At 37.3% G+C, this 23,470-nt stretch overlaps 1 protein-coding gene across 6 annotated transcripts in view; it reads right to left on the bottom strand.

The window, feature by feature from the left end:
* Window positions 1-2,716: 2,716 nt before the first annotated feature.
* The window catches only part of NEK10 (NIMA related kinase 10), a 116,715-nt gene continuing 95,961 nt past the window's right edge, over window positions 2,717-23,470 (bottom strand). For all 6 annotated transcript variants that reach the window (XM_069771088.1, XM_069771059.1, XM_069771074.1 and 3 more), the window contains 6 exons: window positions 22,596-22,696; window positions 18,518-18,628; window positions 16,007-16,115; window positions 14,555-14,607; window positions 14,415-14,470; window positions 2,717-3,254 (listed from right to left, as the gene is read on the bottom strand). In XM_069771088.1, the coding sequence (XP_069627189.1) occupies window positions 3,197-3,254; window positions 14,415-14,470; window positions 14,555-14,607; window positions 16,007-16,115; window positions 18,518-18,628; window positions 22,596-22,696 (488 nt within the window). In that variant the 3' untranslated portion in view covers window positions 2,717-3,196. The remainder of the gene's footprint in view (window positions 3,255-14,414; window positions 14,471-14,554; window positions 14,608-16,006; window positions 16,116-18,517; window positions 18,629-22,595; window positions 22,697-23,470) is intronic.

The raw sequence follows: 23,470 nt of genomic DNA, 5'->3' as shown, positions 1-23,470 counted from the left end.
ATATTGTCTTTACAGAATTTAGCCATACAGAAATTATTCATGGCAGATCTGGCTCTTGTTACTTTTCACCCAGTAGGAAACACAATGGACGCTAATCTCAGTGGAGAGCATCTATGTACTAATGCCTGTCCTGGTTTCAGCTGGGATAGAGTTAATTTTCTTTCTAGCAGCTGGCATAGTGTTATGTTTTGGATTTAGTATGAGAAGAATGTTGATAACACACTGATTATTTTAGTTGTTGCTAAGTAATGCTTATACCACAAGTTTTTGGTTGGTTTTTTTTTCCCCTTCTGATTCTCTCCCCCATCCCACTGGGTGGGGGAAAAAGCCCCACACTGAGTGCCAAAAAGGACTGTCATGGTTTAACCCCAGCCTGCAACAGCACCACGCAGCCACTCACTCCCTTCCCCCACCCAGTGGAATGGGGGAGAGAATCGGAAAAAAAAAAGGGTAAAACTCTTCTTTGAGATAAGAAGAGTTTAATAAAAAGGAAGAAACTAATAATGATAATAACAATAATAAAATGACAATAATAATAATAATAATAATAACAACGATAATAATAAAAGGATTGGAATATACAAAACAAGTGATGCACAATGCAATTGCTCACCACTTGCCGACCAATGCCCAGTTAGTTCCTGAGCAGCAATCCGTCCCTGCCCAACTCCCCCCAGTTTATATACTGGGCATGACGTCAAATGGTATGGAATACCCCTTTGGCCAGCTTGGGTCAGCTGCCCTGACTGTCCCCCCTCCCAACTTCTTGTGCCCCTCCAGCCTTCTTGCTGGCTGGGCATGAGAAGCAACAACTGAAAACTTCATACTGAACCCAAAACATAACACTGTACCAGCTACTAAAAAGAAAATTAACTCCGTTCCAGCCCAAACCAGGACATGCCATAAATAACTTCACAACTTAGATAATTAATCTTCTGTGGCAGTTTGTTGCACTATATGTAAAAGGTATCAGCTCTTTCCTACAACAGTCAGCATATCAGTTCAGTTGCAGCTAGGGAGGAAAAAAAAATCCTAATGAACACTAGGAAAAAAAACAGAAAAGACCACTGATTTCCTGCTTTGATTTGCCTTGGTGGTTGCAGCTGTACATGCCACCATTCCACCTCTTGCCTTGTAGTTACTGGAGGGAAGTCTGCTCTCCTCTGCTGGCCACCAACTACTATTCCACTTTTCACAGTCACAAAAACAAGCACAAAATTTGCTTCAAAGTTAACAGCACTAAAAATATATTAAGAGAAACACAGTAAGAGTAATTAATTATACTCTATTTCTCAACAAAAATAATGCCATCAAGTATGAATGAACGCTACCCTATCACAAAAATCCAGACAAAACAAATGATACTTCAAAACATGCTTGAAATAAGGTCCAAATTATTTCTAAGGCATTCAATGCACTCTGACAATTTAAAATTATAAGACATTTCTGCAAAAAGATATTAAAGGAGGTTATTTTAAGCGTAGATTGGTTTTACACTATTTTAATGGAAAATGATTATGAGAATTCATATGCAATTTGAGTAGAACAAACATATCAAGGTTGAATTTAAATGAAGCCTCTTTAGATAAAATATCAGTATAATCAGTTCCATTTGCAGCCATATATAGCATGGATTTACTTTATAATCCACGAGATTTAACCACACTGCATTCCCTTTCTCCATTCTAGCAAAGCAAAACTAGAACTGTGAACTAAAGTAGGAACTGATTTTTAGTGGTAACATTGCAGAAAATGCATCTTCTATGGTGACTCATGGTGAAAACTGTAGCTACCTGCTGGTGGTACCTTAAGAAATATGTGTCTTGACCCTTAACAGACCTTTGCTATCACTACTGTACCATTGTATAGATGCAAAGATAGCCTCTGATGACTTTCTACATTATGTATATGTGAAAAGAGGATAGATTTTTTATTATTATTATTACTATTTTTTACATTGCCCATTGGGCCCTTTTTCACTGCTTCACAGTTCAGGATGTTGAAGTCACACATTATAGGTGAAATAATACACTTGAATTGTTAGGAAATTAATGTCAGTTAGCTATTTATAGTTACAAACAAACCACTGGAAAAAACCAAACAAACCTTTGCCAGCCTATGAAGAGTACACAACATACATCTGTATCAAATTACTTACGACTAATCATGCGATGACCATAATGTTAATAATTTTCAACAGAAATAGTAGAGCTATGTCACCAGGTGCATTCTGGTTATTTTCAACAGTTATGATTGCCACACTATCAACTGTGGAAAAAAGCTTTTGTACTTAACAAGTATTCCTTACTAAACTGTAGACAAAAAATAGCTTCTCTGCTACTGCAGTGAGACATATTTACCTACATTTAATTCAGAGTGAGTAAATATTGAAATTCTGAAAGTGCTTTTAAGTGCTACAGTCTTGATTAGCAGCAAACCATGTATTTAATTTACTTTGTCTGTTAAACAGTAAATTAATGTGTATATAAATGTATATAAATGTACATGACATTTTATATACAGCGATCTATACAATGTATGCCTAAAGATAGACATATAATATGCAGACTTTTTGAAATAGTAGTAAAAACAGCTGGTTTTGAAATAACAGTAATTTCAGAAGGTACGCCAGTCGCAAATAATGACTACTAACATGTTATACCAGCATTAGAATTTGCTACTATCCAAATGTAAGTAGAGAAATTCCTTCTAAATATTAAAATCATACTGAAGGTGTTTAATCTGTTTCTAATTCTGGTACAGTGAACCTACATATATTTTCTGTCTGGTCATATTACAAAGCTCTTTTTCTTCCCACAGAAGACATACATGGATATAAATAAGATTACAGGCTTTGAACTATTGTTCCAGAAAACCTGACTATGCAACAATTCTTTAAAAAACATTTATAAAAATAGAAGATATGTACTGTTGGGAATTGTGTTTTCTTCTAACGTATGAACCTGGAAGCATCTTTCCCAATGTTCCTTGTAAAGTGCTTATGCTGTAAACAAAGCTAAAGTTAACAGTATCATCCTGAAATATCACGTGAGGTCTCTTGAAGCTGTCCCACATTGGTATTCCATCTGGATGCTACTTAATGAGCAAAACTTGCCCCTTTGGTAATCAGACAGCTTCAGCTGAAGTACAGGCAGGTTGACTTCATTAGGAACAATTCTGAAAGCTCTGTTCAGGATTACAAGTTCTCTTCTTTTTCTGGATAGTTCTTTGTTCCCCTTGGATAGTAGAGATGCCTGGGGGGGAGGAAATTGGTAGTTAGTGTTGGAAGTAAGAATTCCCCACTATTCAGAGTCACCAGGTATGGTATCAGTCTTTGCAATATCAGCAGAAAGCTGATGTACAAGCATGATGTAGAAGCCAAGGAACCTCAGAAGTCTATCAAAAGAAATGTTTTATTTCAGGGTTTACAACAGAGTTTGATGCAGAAATCTCCAGGTGAAATTCTACCATTTATGCTACACACAGGGAACTAGCTTGTCTGATGATCCTCCGACTCAAAATTTATGGACTGGTCTGCACTGCACACAAATAGAATTAGAGCAGCATGGTACAAAGGTCTCCCACAGCTAATCAATGAGGCCTGAATGCAACATAATGTATTTGTGGGCCAGCTTTAACTTATGTTGCTGATGTAACATCTCCAGAGACTTCAGCACTATGGAGAGCTAGCTGAAGGAAAGTCTTTAACATCACTTCTTTCTCCTTTTCTAATTTCTCTTTAGCCTGCTACATAGAAAATTAGCACAGAAAGTGATGTAGCTGCTTCTGTCAGCTTTATATAGGTGAAAATTGCCTCATAATCAAGTTGTATAATATTGTTACAGTTATTCTATGAAAATATGATGTAAAGACTTCTCATAATCAGTGCTGTGAGAAAGTAAAACAAGTGTTTGTTTTTTGTCTCAAAACTCTACCAGTCTCCATTCCAAGAGTAAGACCTCTTCTGAAAATTTCCCTGACTACTTATATACAATATGTATAACCCAGATATCCAAAGCCCTTTTAAACATTCCTCATTCCTCTATACACGTGGTCCCTCAGGAAGCAGAGTGTTATTTTGATTATTGAAGTAGGGAAAGATACGGAAGTAATAGGGAAACGAAAACTATGAAAAATAATTTATAGTTTTGCACACACACTTCAACACATGTAGATAGAAATCCCTAAGCTGAAAGATTGTTATTGAAGTTGTAAAGTCAAGTGTACAGAAGAAAAAAAACCCACATAGACTGAAGGCTGACAGCAAACTTTCATTCAGCCCCCTATGTGAATAACATAATCCTGTACCTGTGCAAAAAATAGAATCATAGAATGGTTTGGGTTGGAAAGGACATGTAAAGATCACCTAGACCAACCCTCCTGCCACAGGCAGGGACACCTTTCACTACATCAGGTTGCTCAAAACCCCATCCAACCTGACCTTGAACACTTCCAAATGATGGGGCATCCACAACTTCACTAGGCAACCTGTTCAGTGTCTCATCACTCTCATCGTAAAAACCTTTGTCCTTATGTCCAATATAAATTTACCCGCTTTAAGTTTAAAAACGTTGCCCCTTGCACTGTCACTACAGGACCTGGTAAAAAATCTCTCTCCATCTTTCTTATAAGCCCTCTTTAAGTATTGAAAGGCTGCAATAAGGTCTCCCTGGAGCCTTCTCTTCTCCAGGCTGAACAACCCCAACTTTCTAAGTCATTCTTCATAACAGAGATGTTCCAGCCCTCTGATCACTTTTTGTGACCCTCCTCTGGACCCACTCGAATAAGTCCATGTCTTTCCTGTAATTTGTGGAACCCCAGAGCTGCATGCAGTACTCCTGGTGAGGTCTCACGAGAGTGGAGTAGAGGGGGAGAATCACCTTCCTTGACCTACTGGCCATGCTTCTTTTTATGCAGCCCAGGATACAATTGGCTTTCTGGGCTGCAAGTGCTGGCCTGGACATTGGACATTGCCAGCTCATGTCCAATTTTTCATCCACCAGTATCACCTAGTCCTTCTCCGCAGGGCTGCTCTCAATCCCTTCATCCCCCAGTCTGTATTGATACTGGGGATTGCTCTGACCCAGGTGCAGGACCTTACACTTGGTCTTGTTGAACTTCATGATGTTCACATGGGCCCAGTCCTCAGGGCATCCCTTCCCTCACGGAAATCAACTGCATCACTCAGCTTGGTGATATCTGCAAACTTGCTGAGGGTGCGCTCAATCCCACTGTCTATGTCATTGATGAAGATATTAAATAGTGTTGGTCTCAGTACAGACCCGTGAGGGACACTACTCGTTACTGGTTTCCACTTGGACATTGAGCCATGGACTGTAACTCCTTGGACGTGGCCACCCACCCAATTTCTTATCCATCTAACAGTCCATCCATCAAACCCATAACTCTCCAATTTAGAGGTAAGAATGTTGTCAGGACTGTATCAAAGGCTTTACAGAAGTCCAGGTAGATGACATCCAGAGTACTTCCTTTGTCCACCAATGCAGTCACTCAATCATAGAAAGCCACTAGATTAGTCAAGCATGATTTGCCCTTGGTGAAGCCATGTTGGCTGTAGTCACACAACTAAAATATTTACCATGATTCATATTAAGAGTGTTTTCTATGTCTTGAATCACAGCCCCTGCAATATAGTTAGGAATATTTAATGTAAAGCTTTGTGTATGTTATTTCCTGATTTTTACATCATAAACTAACCCCTCTCTAGGAATTTCATTATGTGATATCACCAACTCAGTTCATTGAAACCATTATCTGCACTGCACAGGCTCTGCTATTTAAGTTAATAAATAGCTTGTAGCAGATATGGGTAGCTATCCTTCTGAGGACCAGCACCAGATGATAATGACATACAGACTTTTCTCACAATATAAAAAAGAATACTGTGCACTCAAGTGCTCCAGCTGTCAGAGGATCCCCTTGTGTCTGAGCTTTTGAGCTTGATTCCTGTTCTGTGTGCCTACGCTTTCTACCATCTGCCCTTACTGCAAACCACTCTCTTTACCTGGTCAGTCCCAGCTACAGGTGGTTCTTCCTTCTCACCATACCAGTCTCCTTTCCAGGATTCCTACATTCTGCCTCCTGCTGTTCTTGGCTCTGTATTAGATGTGTGTATCTACTGCTCACTTCCTAGCCTCTCTCTCATCAGTTGCTACTTATCAGTCCTTTGCCAAGGCATTATCTTAAGATGATTAGACAGACTCACTTTCTGTTCTGATGTCTAGACTTGACCTGACAATACTTCAGTGCTCTATTAAGGCTACTGTTAAGCATATATCTACTGTGATTTTTCAAAATTGTAACTTGGTTACATTGGCACAATTTCTAAGAGAAGGGTGAAAGTCATATATGTAACAAAAAAGGTACTTTCTTGGCAAATTTGGGGCAAATGTAGGGCAAAACTTCATCTTTTCAATGCCTTCATCCAGTGCTGTAAAGGCTAAAATCTTTCAGCTCCTTCCATGGCACAGATTTCTAGAGCTACAGAACTCCATGGAAACATGGAAAACTCAGGAGATCAAGATGTTTTACAGATAAAAAATCCCAGTAAGACAGTTATTCCTTCTTTTTACATAATTTTCAGATGATTGGTCTTAAGTAAAAGGTTTCAAATTAACTTTCAAAACTGGGGCTGATACTTTGGTGAGGCCTAAGAATTATCTTTATGGAGTACCATGTCAGAAGCATGAAGATCTGTCTTTCCCTTATCAGTAAACAGAATTAAAAAGGCAGTCTTTAAGGACAAGGGCCACGACTACACTATTTAGAGGAATGCTGTGCCTGTTAGTACTACACTGACATCCAAGAATAGCTTTTGTTGTATCTTACACGGCTATATCAACACAGCTACCTTAGTAACAATGTGCAATTCCTCCCCTAGCCGCAGTCATGAAGGATGTCTTGAGACAATTAAAACAGAAATTATCTTTGTATGGCCCTGATTTCTGAACACTGAGGCCAATCTTGCCTTCCATTTCTTCAAAAACTTTCAGATTGTCTTTCACTTAGCCTAAGAGATACCAAAACTCCTTTCAACAGCATCTTGTTGTGACATGGAAAGGTATTATGTTATTCTCAGCTAAACTGCCCTAGCTGAACCAAACCATTAAAGTCTCAAACAAAAAAAAGAAAAATTCCTCTTTACTTCAACTCAAATTGTTTAGTACACAGCAGCTGTATAAGATACAAGTCTGCTAGCACAGGAATGATTCCAGACTACAGTAAGCTTTCTGAACCACCTTGAGTAGGAAGGTGCCTTCTTATTTGATGTTATTTGACAGACTTTATCTATGCTCTGTACCAGAACTCTGCCAAGCAGACATCTCAGACACACAGAAGTCATTCTCAAAGTAAATCTTTTCCTCAAAGTAGTAGAAAGACCTGCTTCAGGACTGCAAGAGCAAACCCATCTTATCTCAGCCAAACAAGTCGGTGACGACAGATGCTTCTACTCCAAGATGGGAAGCTCGTGTAAGAATGTCTGAGAGCTCAGGGCATAGGATCTCTGCAAGAGATCAGAGCCATCTGCGTAGTATTGAAAACATTCATTCCCACAGTCCAAATGCTGACAGACAGCTTCATAAACATGCACTTTTTCTACAGACAGCGCGGACTTCAAGCATTTCCACTGTCAGAAGACCACTTCATTTTGTGTATTCAACACTGAACTGCATCAATGACTCAGTACCTACCAGTCAGCCAAAATTCAGGCCAGATGCTCCTTCATTTTTTCCAACAAGAGGTGAAGTGCACCTTTCCACATATCTCATTGCTAAAGACAATCTTCAGCTGAGTGAGGGGAGAGGTTCTGCATCAATGACAGTCCTACCACATGATCAGATTATTTTGGTACTTGCACCAGATGGATCCCTGGATCACTTCTCTGTTCTGCACAACACAATGTCATGAATTACAGCCAGGTGCTACATCTAAGTCTTTTATACCTAGCAGCCCTGATACTAGCCAAATCTGGTAGTCTTGATGCTGACTAACTGCTAGAGCAATAAACAGTTTCTGCTACAGTTCCTATCATTCTAATTCACACACAAAAAAAGCCTAAAATAAAAAAGACTGACTTACTGTCGAAGTGGGAGAAGTGTTTTATTATGGTATTGTAATATCAGAAAAATGCAAATCCTTTTTCTGTGTCATTAGATTACTGGCAATCCCTGAAGTGACCAGAACATTCCTGCAATTCTCTAAAAATCCAGTTAGCAGTAAGTTTTTCACACCTGGCTGTCTGATTTTGACATGCAGAGCTGCTAATATCCTAGGATCCAAAGCATACATTTTCCCCAGTTTATAAGTCATTATTTCTCTAGAGCTCCACTGTACCATTAACAGGAAGTCTGGCCCACATATCTTCTGAGTACTGCCAATATTGGTGCGGCTGTAACAACTTGATAAAAATTGTCTCTAGCAAGCATGAAAAGGTGCAGTGTGACTATCACCATGTGCAGTGGTGAACTCTATCCAGCCAGTGTCTTTTAATCCACCTCTTGGCCAAAATGTTTCATTGTCATTGGAATACTCTATATTCATGAATGTGACAAGGATTAGTCACTGTCTTACCCTAGGAGTTGGATGAAATTGAAGCTAGGATGAATTGTTACCCCATGTTTTCATGTAGCTTCTACTTTTTTCTGTAGAATCTGTGACTTGGGAAAGGTAGGCCAATACTGCCTCTTAGTGGAAGGACAGCTAACTCAAAAGATGTAGTGAATGCTGGACCATGGGAATAGGGCAGCATACTTACAGTGCTACACAGACCCTCAACTGATAGCCATCAGAACTGCAGATGGGTAGCCCAAAGACTCTTGCAGCCACGGATGTTTAGAATTAAAAAAAAAAAAGTACTGCTGAGCTGTGGCAGACTTTTTTTACCTCCTTGGGGGGAAACAGAAATCAACAGAATGCTGGGATGACTCTGATCAATATTGCTGGCCAAAACAATCTTCTTTTGTATGTGTGAGACATAAGAAGCAAGAATCAACGTGGACAACCATTTGGAAGATGAAAACAATTAACAGAAAATGCCAAGCAACATTAGCAGGAAGTGGTGCCAGAACAGAATAAAAAGTGGCAGAGTGTCTTAAATCACCTAGATATCATTAAATCAAAAAATCTGGCTAGTCTGGTATGTTCCAGAATATTAAAAAACATTAACTAAGCTAAATACAAATTTGAATCTGTTAGACATGTAATACAGTTAAAGAGGTGCGTTGATGTTGAAGAATACATAGATATAACATGGTAAGAATTTGCAGATAGAAAAAGCTCCATTAATGCATTTCTATTTTTGAATGATATACCCATGGACCATAGACCCAATACAAATGAGGGCTGCCTCAAACAGGCGAAATTCAGAATTTGCTGTCATTCCTGAGCTATATTATCTTTCTGTGAATAATACCTTGAGCTATTCTTTGAGTAGTTAAAAATGTATAGCTATCATTAGAGCCGGACTTGACAGTTTTCCTCTTCATGAAATAGCTCTTTCTAACTACACGAATGGTTGGTTCTCTAATTCTAAAACTTCAATAACAATGGAAAAGATTGCATTGAACAAAGTTATGAAAATTACAAGTGACAACATATCAATATATGCATTTGATTATGAAGACTGTTTCCTCCTATTCTTACTTGCATTTTTTTTCCTACAAAACTAATGTTGAAACAACATTTCTCTCATAAACAGACCTCTGATCATATGAGGTTGTACTAGTTTTGGCTGGGATAGTTAAATGTCTTCACAGTAGCTAGTATGGGGCTATGTTTTGGATTTGTGCTGAAAACAGTGCTGATCACACAGGGGTGTTTTCCTCACTGCTGAGCAGTGCTTACACAGAGCCAAGGCCTTTTCTGCTTCTCACCCCACCCCACCAGCGAGGAGGCTGGGGGGGCACAAGAAGTTGGGAGGGGACACAGCCGGGACAGCTGACCCCAATTGACCACAGGGATATTCCGGACCATATGATGTCATGCTCAGCATATAAAGTTGGGGGAAAGAATAAGGAAGCGGGGGGCGGGTGGAGCATGTTCGGAGTTACGGCATTTGCCTCCCCAAGTAACTGTTAGACTTGATGAACACCTGCTTTCCCAGAAACGACTAAGCATCAGCTTGCTAATGGGAAGTAGCGAATTAATTTCTTATTTTGCTTTGCTTCATGCACAGCTTTTGCCTTACCTATTAAACTGTCTTTATCTCAAGCCAAGAGCTTTCTCACTTTTACCCTTCTGATTCTCTCCCCCATCCCGCTGCGGGGGAGTGAGTGAGCAGCTGCGTGGTGCTGAGCTGCCTACTGGGGTTAAACCATGACAGAGCTACAGCACTCAGCTGAACACAACGCCTGTCTCTGACCATTGCTATTTTTGTTTATTTATAACAAATCTTTTTTTCATATAACTGAGTTTCTGCTTGGATTAAGTCTCTTAATGCAATTTATTAAAAATAGATTTCTGCATCAATTTGGGTATTACATGTCTACTTCAATATAAAAAAGCATGATGAAAGTTTGAAACCAGTATTCATTGTCCTATTCACAAATAGGCTCACAAACAAGGAGCTTGCCTCTTGTGCAGTATAATATTAAATCAGAAAGAGAAAAAAAGAAAGAGTGGCACAATGGATGTGAATAGAATAATTCTGAAACATTACAGGGTTTTTTTTATTCATGTTTACCAAATTTCTGTACAAATAAGTAATACAGTTGGAGTGCTGAGTAATTTCAGGAGATTAGTGATAAATGAGCACGAGTTGATTATTCAAGATAAAGCTGAGGGTCATTATCCTCAGCTGGTCATTAATCCCCATGAAATGAGTGGTATTGAGATAGTAATTACTATTATAATGAAAAAGAAAGAAAAAAAGCATGACATTTTTCTTATGAAGCTGTCTCAGTTTCTAAAGAATTCATGTTTCTCTCATCACCCAATCAAGCTGCTTGAATCATTTGTAACCCTTTATACAGTTTATTCATTCTACTACAATTCTCATGTCAACACCTCACCTGAAGTTTGGTTTCCCATCATATATTCCTGGAATTTCAGGGGGCACAGCAAGGGGCAAGATGGGAAAGAAAGACAATGCACATAAATCCCTCCAAAACAGAAAAGAAAAAAAAAATTTCAGAATGTTTTCTCTATAAAGTGTGTTCCACAGTGAGGTAGGAGATTGCATTATTACACTATATGCTATCTAGCTGTTTATTCTGCATTTAATAGTGCGTTTAGCAATAGCATACATGTCGTTGCAAAGCAGCTGTGGAATTCTTTGTTCCACAACAGAATTCACCTTGCAGCCTTACAACATATGGAACTGATACTGTCAAGTCAATTTGGTCAGAAATCATGAAGAAATTTGGCCCTAAAATGAAGAAATATCTTTAAAAATTTGCAAATTCACAAATTCAGTTTGTGGTGTTCTGATGTGCCTTCTGAAGACTTTTGAGCCTTTGGAGTTCTTTTTTTTCACATTTCTATTAGAAGAGCTAGAAACTAATTATGGGCAGAAGGGAATGCTATTTGTTTCCTGCTAGAAATACTGTCATTCTGTTTCCACTTTGAAAGACCCACACATGCTGCATCATTACAACTTTCCATCTTAGAAACTGAAAAACTCAATCTAAATGAAAAGCTTTTAAAATAAGCTAAGAAAGTTTAAAAATAGGTGTATTGCCCTATATGTTGCTAAAGCAGACAAGATACAGATATTCATTACTTCTAGTACTTTTTTCTAAAGCTCTTCTGTGAACACTTTCTAAGAAGGGGATCCCAGGAAAGCTACAGGATGTACTGAGTTGCTGCTGGAAAATTTGCAGTTGCTTCTGAAATGTTTCACTGTGCATAAAAGAGAGGAGGTAGAGCAAGGCTCAAAACAGTTTTAGGCAAGAATGCCTGATAGGATGTTGCTCTGAGGCCTGCAAACCAAATTCTGCATGGTGGAATAAAACCAGATAGCGGTGGACACTGATAAGTGACTTGCCGTGCAGCTTGGGAGACTGATTTGTCCTTCTAGCTTGCTTAAGCTCTTTGGAGAGTTTGAGGCAAAACCTAATGATGCATGTCTGCTAGGCAAACGAATCATTCAGTACTGGACAGCTATCAAAGTCAGACTGTTAGGCTATTTGGAGAGAGTGTGAGAAGCAAAACAAACAAACAAACAAAAATTGCTTAAGTTCTGAAAGCTCTGAATGGCATTGAGCAGAGCATACTTTAGAAAACATGGAAATAAAGACATGTTTTTGACAGCCAAGGCCAAAGCATGGTCTGTCCATTTGCTGAAAGAGAAGGAAAAATAGTAAGTTGTTTGGAGTAGAACCTTGTCTGGAAAAGAAGTAATGTAATGGTGACAGGGGAACCAAACATAATTATGCATCACAGTAGGTAATAGGATTCAAAAGCATAGTGAAAAATCAAGTTGCTGGTGACATAGCATAGAGAAGAACACCTTATACTACACTATCATCCCATGGGGCTATGAAGAATATTCTCTTAGGTCTCGTCTAAAATAAAATTTTAGAAAATGTAGAAAAATAACTTCGGATTCTACAGAACAACTACTCTCTAGGCAATTAGAGCACAGCAGAAAAATAAGTAGCCCTGAATAAATCAGGAAAAACAGAATGTTAATGATTTTACTGCTGTTAGTCTCTTATGCATTTCTGTGGCATTCCTATGTTACGTGTTAAAAGTACTAGCATATTTGCCTGCAATCTTTAAGCATCCTTTACATTTTGGCAATTACCTTTACAGCAATAGGACATGAGGAAATGGAATGAAGCTGTGCTAGGGGAAGTTCAGATAGGACATTAGGAAAAAGTTCTTCACTGAGAGGGTGGTCAGTCACTGGAACAGGCTCCCCAGGGAAGTGGTTGTGGCACCAAGCCTGTCAGAGTTCAAGGAGACTCTGGACAATGCTCTTGGTCATATAGTTTAGTTTTAGGTAGTCCTGTGAGGAGCAGGGATTTGGACTCGATGATCCTTATGGGTCCTTTCAACTTGAGATACTCTATGATTCTATGACTTCTGTTAATAGATATCTTATTTTTATAGTAGTTTGTGTAAAATACTCGAGTCTATAGTCAGCAAACACCTGCTTCATTACAGTTAATTGCAGTAAGACGCTTTTTGCCAGTCTGTTTGTAAGGTAAATGCCTATACAACTACAACACATTTATACATTTATAATAAGACTTACTAGATCTTGATGTTAAAAATGAGACCCTTTTTCTTTTTTTTTTCATAAGTTGTGTGATATTTTTTCTACAGCACAAAATCTTGGGAGCTTGTGATTAGGACAAAAATTTAAGATACTTGAAAACACTTATAAACAAATTTGTTAGACCTCATGGCTGCAAAAATGATTTGTGAACATGATTCAAGTATACCCTGAAGGTTTAAAGAGTGAATTATTATTTTATATTTGGAGTGCTGAATCATGATTTTTCAATACTTACAGCTGGCAGCTGTAAGACACTTGTAAGTTGGAATTCCAATTTAATGAGTAGCCTATAAAAATATTCAGACTAACATTTGAAACTTTTCAAGCTAGAGTCAATCCACACAAAAAAATCTGCAGAGATAATAAATAACTGAAAAATACCACTGAGGCACCAGGAACTACAAATTCTTAAAATCTCTTAGTATCTGTATTGAGGGTGGTGGGGGTAGGGGTGGTGTGTGTTTTTTTGTTTTAGAAAACCTAACTGCAGTCTCCCAGACTCTTAAATGTTGATTACTGCAAAGACAAGGAACAGACTTACTTGATGGAAGTAGTGAACTTTTTTTGCACTAAAGAATACCTGAGATGATAAATAACAGGCAAGCAGGCAAAAAGAATGAGAAATGCTAAGCTTATGTTGTGGACTATAATGGTATTTTTCATATATTTTCTTTCTTGTGTTCCTCAAAGGTTACCTGCATGAACGATATACCATCTCTAGGACAAGGCATTTGCCTGGTTTCAAAGACGTACATTTTTTTCATCCCCTGCACTTTTGTGCTAGCAACCACTTACTCTGCTTGTTGTGCTGTACTCAAATATTTTACTAAATATGTCACCTTCTTCTCTTCAACCCTGTAATGGTAGAGTATTATAATAAAATATACTTCTATTTAAATGAAACTTTTGTTCAGCTGTGGTTTTATATGGGAAAAATGTGAGGAAACTGCTGCCAAACTAGCACCACTCTATCATCTGAAGAAATGATGCAGCCAAAAAACCTGCTTAGATGTCCCATGTACATTTCTTCCAGTCCATGCATCCACGTATTATAATAAACCAGTATTGCACTGCGTTTAAAATGAAATTGCAATCACGTAAACAGGCAAATGATCCATTTGGGTTTAGCACATCATAATTAACTTTTTCTTTTTAAATTGAACAGACTCACCTGTTAGAAGAGAAATTGTAATAACCACTTTCCTCTAGAACCTCTTCAATTAGAGTCTACAAGATAAAAGAAATTCATTTCAGTAAATTGTCTTTATTAAAAGTAATAAATTAATACATATAGGTATATTTATAGCTTACCTGCAATTGTTCATACGTCATCCCTCCTGCTATGTCAGAAGTGCCAACAATACCTTAAAGTAAAAGGCAAGTAATGTTATACTACTGAATTTGGGGTTTACGCTCCCTCATCAGCTTCTTATCAATTCCACTACAAATATAATGACAAGAGAGATGCTTGATTATCAACAGCTTATTCCAGTGTCCGCAATGACCCCCTGCAAAGGTGGGAGGTATCTTATGGCATGATGTGAACATTTGAGGCACACAGTGTTATCACATTATGAAAGAGTTCTAACTGATGGGAAATATTTTAAATACTTGATGTAACAGAACACAGCGATGCAACTTTCTTTTTCTTCCCCACTTACAATTTATAGTGGAAAGGGCACACAGCCAGCAGCAATTTGTGAGAACAAAAGTATTCTTTGCAGGTTAAGAGATTCAAAAATTACAGATACTGAGCATCTGTATAAATTGCATTGTTGTCTCTGGGAACAAAAGAAAGCTCATATTTAAAGTGATTGTTAGGAACTCATTTCCTAGTCAAATATCACCCTTGACACCTAGTATTATTTTTGGTTTTTGCAATAAGCTGTGGAACTGATAAGCTAGTTTCAACACAAAGACCAGCAAAACAAGTTTCTCACCCTTCTTTCTAGCACCACAGTGTTTAATGTTACTATGTCCTTTAGTCCATGGATTCCAACATAGCTTCTCCTGTATTTAGAAGAATGGAAATGGCACAAATACCAAAATACAGGCTGCACATTTCCCTTATGTCCATGCACAAAGAGGTATATAACGAAACAAGTCTCTGAACCAGGAATTGTGGTTCCCCACCCTGGATGATGCCAGTGATGGTAGGTTTGATTAGAGATGGATTTTATGATTTGTCACACTGAGCATCACTAGTCCTAAGTATATTTCGCACTATTAATTTTCTAAAGCACATATATATATACACACACACACACTTTACATTATATACATGTGGTGTAGCACTTCGCTTCTCAAGTTTGTAGAGCTTGATCTAGCTAGGTAATTAAATCATCCCAGTACAACTGTTTCAAACATGACAGAAGAACAACATAGGGTTTAAATACTGTTTGTTTAAAAGTCACATGCAAGGACAAGTAAATCCTAAGTAGGACTTTTTCAGCTACAAATATTTCTTTTGATTTTCATGGATGAATCATGTGTTGTTTGCATCTTTGATACTTCTTTGTAATTCCAAAGTATACTCTCTTAAATTAGCAGAATTTTCCATCAGTGGTAAACTGCATATCTTACCAGGAATTAAACAAAACAAAAAAACAAACAAAAAAAACCCTGATAATGAAAATCAGTATAGTCAACATAACTTTACTGTCTTTAAAGACAGATCTTTGAGCAGCACTTCCTTCTGCTTTGATACCATACACTTCATTAGAAATATATATGCCACTACAGAGGTTTTGTTGCTTTCTTTACCTTTTCTATCATCTGGAAGCAACATATTCCCACCTGAAGAGAGAAGTACCACATGCCAATCTGCTGTGAAGAAGCTGGGCTCAATCATTTCAGGAGAACCTTGCAGCAGCTGGGGAAGAAAAAAAAATAGAGAGAGAAAAGTAAAGGACACCTGAAATCTCCATCCTTCCCACTTGCCAAAACTTCAGACTTCTATAAGGCAGTTTACCCTTTCCTATGTTTCCCAATGCAAACAAAAGTCAAAGGAGATTTCAATACTTTCAATACTTCTTTCCAGAAACACTGACTGAACATTGCAAGCTGCCAATCTGCACTTAGTATAAAGCACTGAGTTCTTTAGACTGTCCAAATAAAATGTCATAAACTATACATTTGTGTGAAGACAAACAGGGAATTGTATTCCCTCAAACCTAGGACAGAAATATCTGATGACTTTGGTTTTCGAAACTGAGGCTTCAAGTGAAATCATTAGTCCATATATCTAATAATATAATTCCCATTAGAGGGATCCCAGCACTTCTGAAACCTGAAAGTCAGTTCAGCTACTTGATTATGTGAGCAAGGATACTGACATTAAACTGAAAAACATCTAGTTTTGAAAATATCCACCAGTAACAACTCTGACATGAAAATATCTTTGTGGGCAGGAAAGAAATTCCAGTTATGCATTTCTGCAGCATGTTAACACTTTTACAGTTACAGAAACAGAAGAATATCTGTTGTTGGAAGACCTTTACCCCACCACCAATCAGTGGCAGAATCTTTTTGTCTGTATTCTAATTAGGTTTTCTACTTCAGCACGGTTAAAACCCCATGATTTTTAATTTTTATTTGCAGAAATTGCACAACCATGTAACAATACTTGCTGGAAGACTTCAGCCTAATTCTTTTCTCAGTTTAGGTTTTTCCTATCGCCTCCAAATGATATCCTTGTTACCCAATGTATTTATGGTGGCGATTTGGGGAAAATATGTACTATTTATTCACTGATGCTTATCCTTCTAACTGTGCTTTTTCTTGTTGCTTTGTATTAATTATTTCTGTAACTTTTTCCTTCAAGGTAGAAATGCCCAGAATCACATTCAGTATTCCAAACATCTTCAGTTTACTACCATTTACTCTTTAAATAGTATATTTCTTTCATTTTCTGCAGGTTTAAATCCAATAGTTTTGAAGCTAACACAATTTCACAGTTGATAATATTTATAAATTTATAAACAAACAGGTTGCTTTATTTCTGGGCATTTGAAAATTAGGTTAATCTTATAATAAACACTTCCTTTTTCTTACCATATTTTGGGGCATCCTTTGCTCAAAACATCAACTCAATACATGATTAGCAAATATTTCCTTAGATTTAATGTTATGGCTGAAATACAGGAATTGTTTAACATAAATCCCAGCTTGATTTGCAGGACAGCAAATTGGCATGAAACTGATGGCTCAGAGAGGCATCTTTAACTATCTTTCAAATGTACTATCAATGTAAACCAATGTAAACACTAAGTAGCCACCTTCCACGGAGCTTACGCATGTCAGATTAATTATTACAAAAGCACAGGAAGGATTTAGCATTTGGGGTCAGTCCATTCCGTAGCAAACAGTGACTTAGAATATCCCACAATTCAGTGCAAGTAGGTGATAATCAAATTAGATTACACAGAGGAATTATGAGAGTGATAAGAAATCATCTTTGTCATCAAATTTTAGATACAGTAACATACCTAATAACTGCTTTGTCATCAATTTAAAAAATGAAATATCTTAGCTTCACAGTCTCCCACAGCACACAGATGCCAAGGATATAATTTTCAGATCCTCTCCTGACTATCGTCTTCTCAGGAGATTTTGAAGGACATTTAGAAATTCTGATATTAGTCATTAGCTCCTTCTCTGTTGGAGAGCGCCCAACATGTCATTAGAAAACATGAAAACATGGTTCTTTAGTCATGCCATTCTTGCAAATCTGCAGTATTTTTAAACTGATGACACTAAACTATTGCTGACACACTATGCAACAATAAGACAAGGTCTGCTATATTTAAGACACACTGGGACAGTGCTTTCTTAAAATTCATACTTTGAATAGGAATACATTCCAAAACATGAATAATATTGGGAAACTAATAACAAATTAAGAAGACCTTACATAAATTAAGACCTTACAAAATTTCTATTAGCCTTTGCCACAGAAAGTTACATTTTCCTTCCTCTTCTTTTTTTGAGCCCTAATGAGATGAAGTCAGGTTTTGCACATTAGCAGTTAGGAGGTCCTTTCCATTTACAAAAAGTGTTCTAATGATCAAACACAAACTTGAAACCATTCTGTAGAAACTGCTTACTTAAGAAGCCTCCATATTTTCCAAATAAAGGATAGCTAGAGAATATTCTAAATATTTCCTTTTAAAAATGGAATCTTACACTTACATTTTTGTGATATTAATATCAATAGCTTAATTCAAATACAACAAGAGACAAAGTCAACCACATGTAGTAATGGGTGTACTACACCTTTTTCATTTCTGATTTCAGATTACAAGGATTGCTCTGCTGACTGAAAAGGGACTTCTTGAATCTCTCAATGATTCTCCTTTTCAAGTTGCATTGCAAAGCTGGAGGAAGCTGCATGAAACAAAAAACCAGATGTTTTCACCACTCAGTTACACCTGCCATAAAGATGACCTAATGAGCAGTACCATTATTGAAAAAAGTAGCTACACTGCAAAAAGAAACATTGATATTTAATATATTTAATAGCATGGTGATAAACAACAGTACAAGACTTGATTTAATGGCATATTTTAATTATGCTCCTTAGTTTGCCCATTCTGTTAGGCTTGGCATATCATATAACTCAGTCCCTCTAGCCTTGAAGGTAAAGATCATTACAAAAAGCCTAATACAGATAATACTAGATTTGCCTCTGTGACAGTCTGACAAATTATAGTCAATGTCTCAAACATTCGTTGAAGAACTTTGGTGGAGAAAACGGCCTCTGTAAAAATGCTGGAGTTTTGTGAACAAGACAATGTGGCTGGAGGAGAGGGCCCCATGGAGGGTGGGACTGTGCTTCTCCAAAGCCGCAATTCCTTATCTTAAGTGAGCGGGAGAAGGAGCACAGCATATGCGCCTGGAGGAGGAGGCCCCACAGAAGATGGGACTGTGCTTCTATCTTAAGCCATCATGCCAGCAGGAAAAGAGAGGCAACTCCGCAATGAACACCCCCCCCCCAAAGCTCACCAACCAATTCCAGAAAACCTCGGGAATGGGAACTGCGCATGTCGATACCATCGACTAACACTATAAAAGAAGGGAGAACGAGTTCTCAGTACACGCCCTCCGGAACTGGATTTCTACACTGGCTGGACCAATGCTGGACCCAGGACTGGTGAAACCCTTTTCTTCTCTCTTTCTCTCTCTCCCTCTTTTCCTTCTCTTTTCCACAGTCCCTACACCTCATCCTTTTAAACATAAACCGTTGACCAAGTCTGAGACTAGGAGTGGATCTAGCCACCCCTGGGCTCCTCTTTGAGAAGGAGTCCAGAAAGCAAGGGGGTCTGCTCTGAACCTCGAGACTCAGTGGGAGGGCTCTCCTTCTGATACATTTCATGTTCCTTTTTCCATTTCTTTTTCTACAGCTCCCTTCTCTTTTCAAACAGCAGCTTAACGACATGTTGCAAGGTTCATATGGATAAGTTCACTTGTACTTGGGCAAGGTTAGCTAGGTTGGATAAATGTTGTTTGAACTCCCCTGGTGTTGTTTCACTGTAATTCTGACAAAGGAAATCCACGAACGTGAGTTGCTCCAACTTTGGGACGTGACGGTCTCCCTGATCAAAGTGCTAGTATTTGGGACATTTTTCTACAGATGAAGCCCATAGGACATTAGACTAGATTTCATGTTGGCTATAATGAGTCACTCCAGCTGAAATTAATGGAACTTCAAGACGCTTAGACCTTCATTCAGCGTGTGTAGAAAGGCTTCAACAGGCTCTTTTAATGTCCTTATGCACATCTTAATACAATTCAGAATGCCTCTTTTTCTAGAAGCTTCCTGTAGGAGGTAATTTACATTTCACTTGTCTATAAAGCAAAATTGATTTTGTATACTTTTTCTCCTGTATTTTTTGGTTGAAAAAGTACACATCTTTCAACTATATTCACAAAAGAAAAGCAAAACCATACTTTATTGTGTTTTAAAGTCTTCAGTAGAGAGTTCAAAGGAGGTCTCTTCCTTTGCTCTTTGAGATTTTAAAATAATTTTTATGCTCCAACAGTAAATGTAAAGCTTCAGCTGTTGGTCACTGCAATGACACCAACCCAGTCTGTTGACAACTCTATGGTATGTACTACCCTTTTGGAAGGATCTCCTATGCTGTTCCTGTGTAATTGCTTATACTTGCAGACAGTGTTTGTAAAACTATGATTTTCTACCATTTAGTATACACTTTATAATCACTTTGTTGACGTAAATTCACAAAGTACCACTCCACTGAAGTCAGAAAGCTTTTTGACTACTCAAGGAATGTTTGACCACTAATGATTCACATTCAAACACTGTCACGGTACACATTATAAAGATTTTTTTTCCCCGTTGGAACAAATTATTGCTCTTAGACAGCTATAAACCTGGAACAGCTATATTGGCCTCACAGGAGTCCTGATGTGCTCTGACAAACCAGGGATCAAGGTTACATCCTAAGCATACAAGACTTCATCAGACAGCTGGTTGCATACAGTTTTTTGTTACAGATACATACTCTCTTTTCACGCAGATAAGGCCTTACACATATGCTTTAAGTCAAGTGTTGAATGTTTCTTAGCCCATAAGTGAGTAAAAAAAATGATGCCTTAGGAAAGGCCTGCAAGATGCTCTGTAGACTACATGTCACTACAATGAACTGTGTGCAGTTAATTTACCATAGGCATACTGGGATATTCTAAAGCAAAAGTGGTAAAGAACAAGCCCACTGCTTGAGAAACTCAGAGTTGCCTCAGGCACTAGTGTTCAATTTTAGCTTTTGTTTTAATGAAATCAGATGTCAGATCAGTAAAAAAAAAAAAAAAGCCAAGCATTTACATAATGCTTTTTTAAAAGCTTTCTCTTACATTGTTTTCCAGAGATCACTTTGACTCTTGTTCCCATGGAAACTGGATTGGGAAGGCTGCTGGCAGCCAAGAACTACCAGGCAAGAACTCTCCCTTGTAAACTTCAGTTTAGAAATGTCAGCTGAAATATGTAACAGAGTTTTAGAAAACAGCTATGTGTTATAAAAAATATTCTACCTTAGATTTGTAAGAACATAAACAAGTACAAGAGAAGCACAGAGTAAACAGTGAAAAAGTACAGGTATGGATCCTGGTTTCTCTGCCTTCCCATTCCGAAAGCAACTGACACCAGAAGCATCAAAGTTGTTACTACTGCTTCAGTGATCAATTCTGAGCGAGTCTTTGAGTTGCTCTTAGATCTCAGTTATTGGGCATCCATATTATGATAACTTGCATTAATTAGCAGGCCACTTGTTAAAACCTTCTTCAACAGAGAGGATAGGTTCACTAATGAGCATCTTGGACATACTCCTAATATAGCATGTAAAGACTGAGCTGCCTCATTTGTGTTAGCAGGGGAAGGAGATAATTTCCAATTATTTTAAATAACAATCGTTTTCTTTGTCTCTGATAATTTATTTCTTGTATTACCTGTTCTGATAAGCTTGACAGTTTAAAAAAAAAAAAAAAAAAAAAGACGACATGTAAAACACACCCAAGTTCAATTATGCTATTCTGTTCTAAGCAAAACCAAACAAATTTGGCTCAGCAATCTGAAATCCCCTGAGGTGATACACATCACTTCCCAAATATAAACACTTCATTTTGGAAAACAAAAAGATGATTATTTAATAATAGAAAATTTTGCAAGTAACTGAATGACAGCCATCTTTCTGGAGAATAAAAAGTTTTCCATCACATTTTTAGCTGAGAGCTCAATGCAGATTTATATCAGTTCCATTTTTGCTTTGGAATCAGCATGAAATAACTTCAACTCTCTTTTCACTATGAAATATTTGAACTTAATTTTAAAATAAGTCTTAAGTTTGAAAAAGATCTGACATTTCAAAATATTTAACATATTCAGGATTTGAACTATTGCACTAGAAATCCCAGGAAATTATTACTACTTATTGACAATAAAAAATATTACTTAGAAGTTATTTAGAAATTATTGCTATAGAGGAAAGCATTTTATGTACTCTCCATGTCAGTATATGATATTAAGTCACTTACAATATTCATATTGCTGGCATGACAGAATGCTTTAAAAATAATTTACTGTACAATCCATTTTGCTGAGCTGAGCCAATGAATTTTTTTTCATGACTCAATTATTGCCATCCTCCACATACTAATATTCAAGGTTACTCTTTATTTAAATGATATATTTTTAAAGCATCCTGCCATCTGCAAAAATGTCAAGTTCTGTTGTTTTTAAAGAACAGTGACTATATTAGCAGCACTTTGCAGTACCATCATTTTGACAACAGCAAATAACTAAAAAGTATAGAATGTCAGAAGGAATAGTAATGCATACTTGAGTGATGAAGATAATTTTGTGCAGCTGAATAAGAATCTGCTGAACAGGGTCACTGATCTGACGCACCTTCCTTTGTGATACAGCAATTCCTGCTGATGCTGTAGATGACAACAGTAAAATCAGGACAGCTCATTTTGTTGCCATAATGTATTAACAGTGTACACTGTTTAAAACCCGCAGATGTAAATATTAAGTTATAATGCATGACTTGTTTTTCCAATAGTGTTGGGAACAAAAAAAAGATAATCTAAAAACTTAAAAGATTAGGCAATGTAATTTTGGTTTCAAAAGAAAATCCCTTTCTCTGATTAACTTCTAAGTTGCTCCAAGAGAAAAGTAGTATTAACGTACCTCACTAATCACAAAAGTTTTCCCACATTTATTCAAAAGGAAGTTTAAAGATATGATAAACAGAATTTTCTTATTTTAACTGATTTTTTTTTTTACATAGACCAACACACATGATATTTATCTTTTATATATTTTGATGTTATGAAGTTTATTTTCTTTTTACCCTAAGAATTACAATAAAATGTTTGATGAGGACCATTTGGAGCATAATTTTATTAAAATGTATTTTCATGTTGCTTTATAGTGATGTGTGTTGCTTTATCACAGCTACTTTTTGTTTCCAACATCTAGCAAGAACATGTTTTGAGAGAAACCTCAAGAAAATGTGCAAGAAACTATGAATCTCTTGGGTCTTCTTCACTTTGCATCAGAAAATTAGTAGTTTCTGTGCTTTGACATAAATTCCTCCCCACCAGAGATCACCCTATCTAGAGGATGTATTGATGAAGACTGCTGAAAAGACCTGTTACCAGCATTATCAATGATCAAAATTACACCATTATAAAGCGCATAAACAGCAT

The sequence above is a fragment of the Haliaeetus albicilla genome, chromosome 2 (assembly GCF_947461875.1).
Source record: "Haliaeetus albicilla chromosome 2, bHalAlb1.1, whole genome shotgun sequence".
Classification (NCBI taxonomy): Eukaryota; Metazoa; Chordata; class Aves; order Accipitriformes; family Accipitridae; genus Haliaeetus; species Haliaeetus albicilla.
The sequence above is the reverse complement of the archived record's forward strand: the minus strand, read 5'-3'. Positions and strand labels throughout refer to the sequence as shown.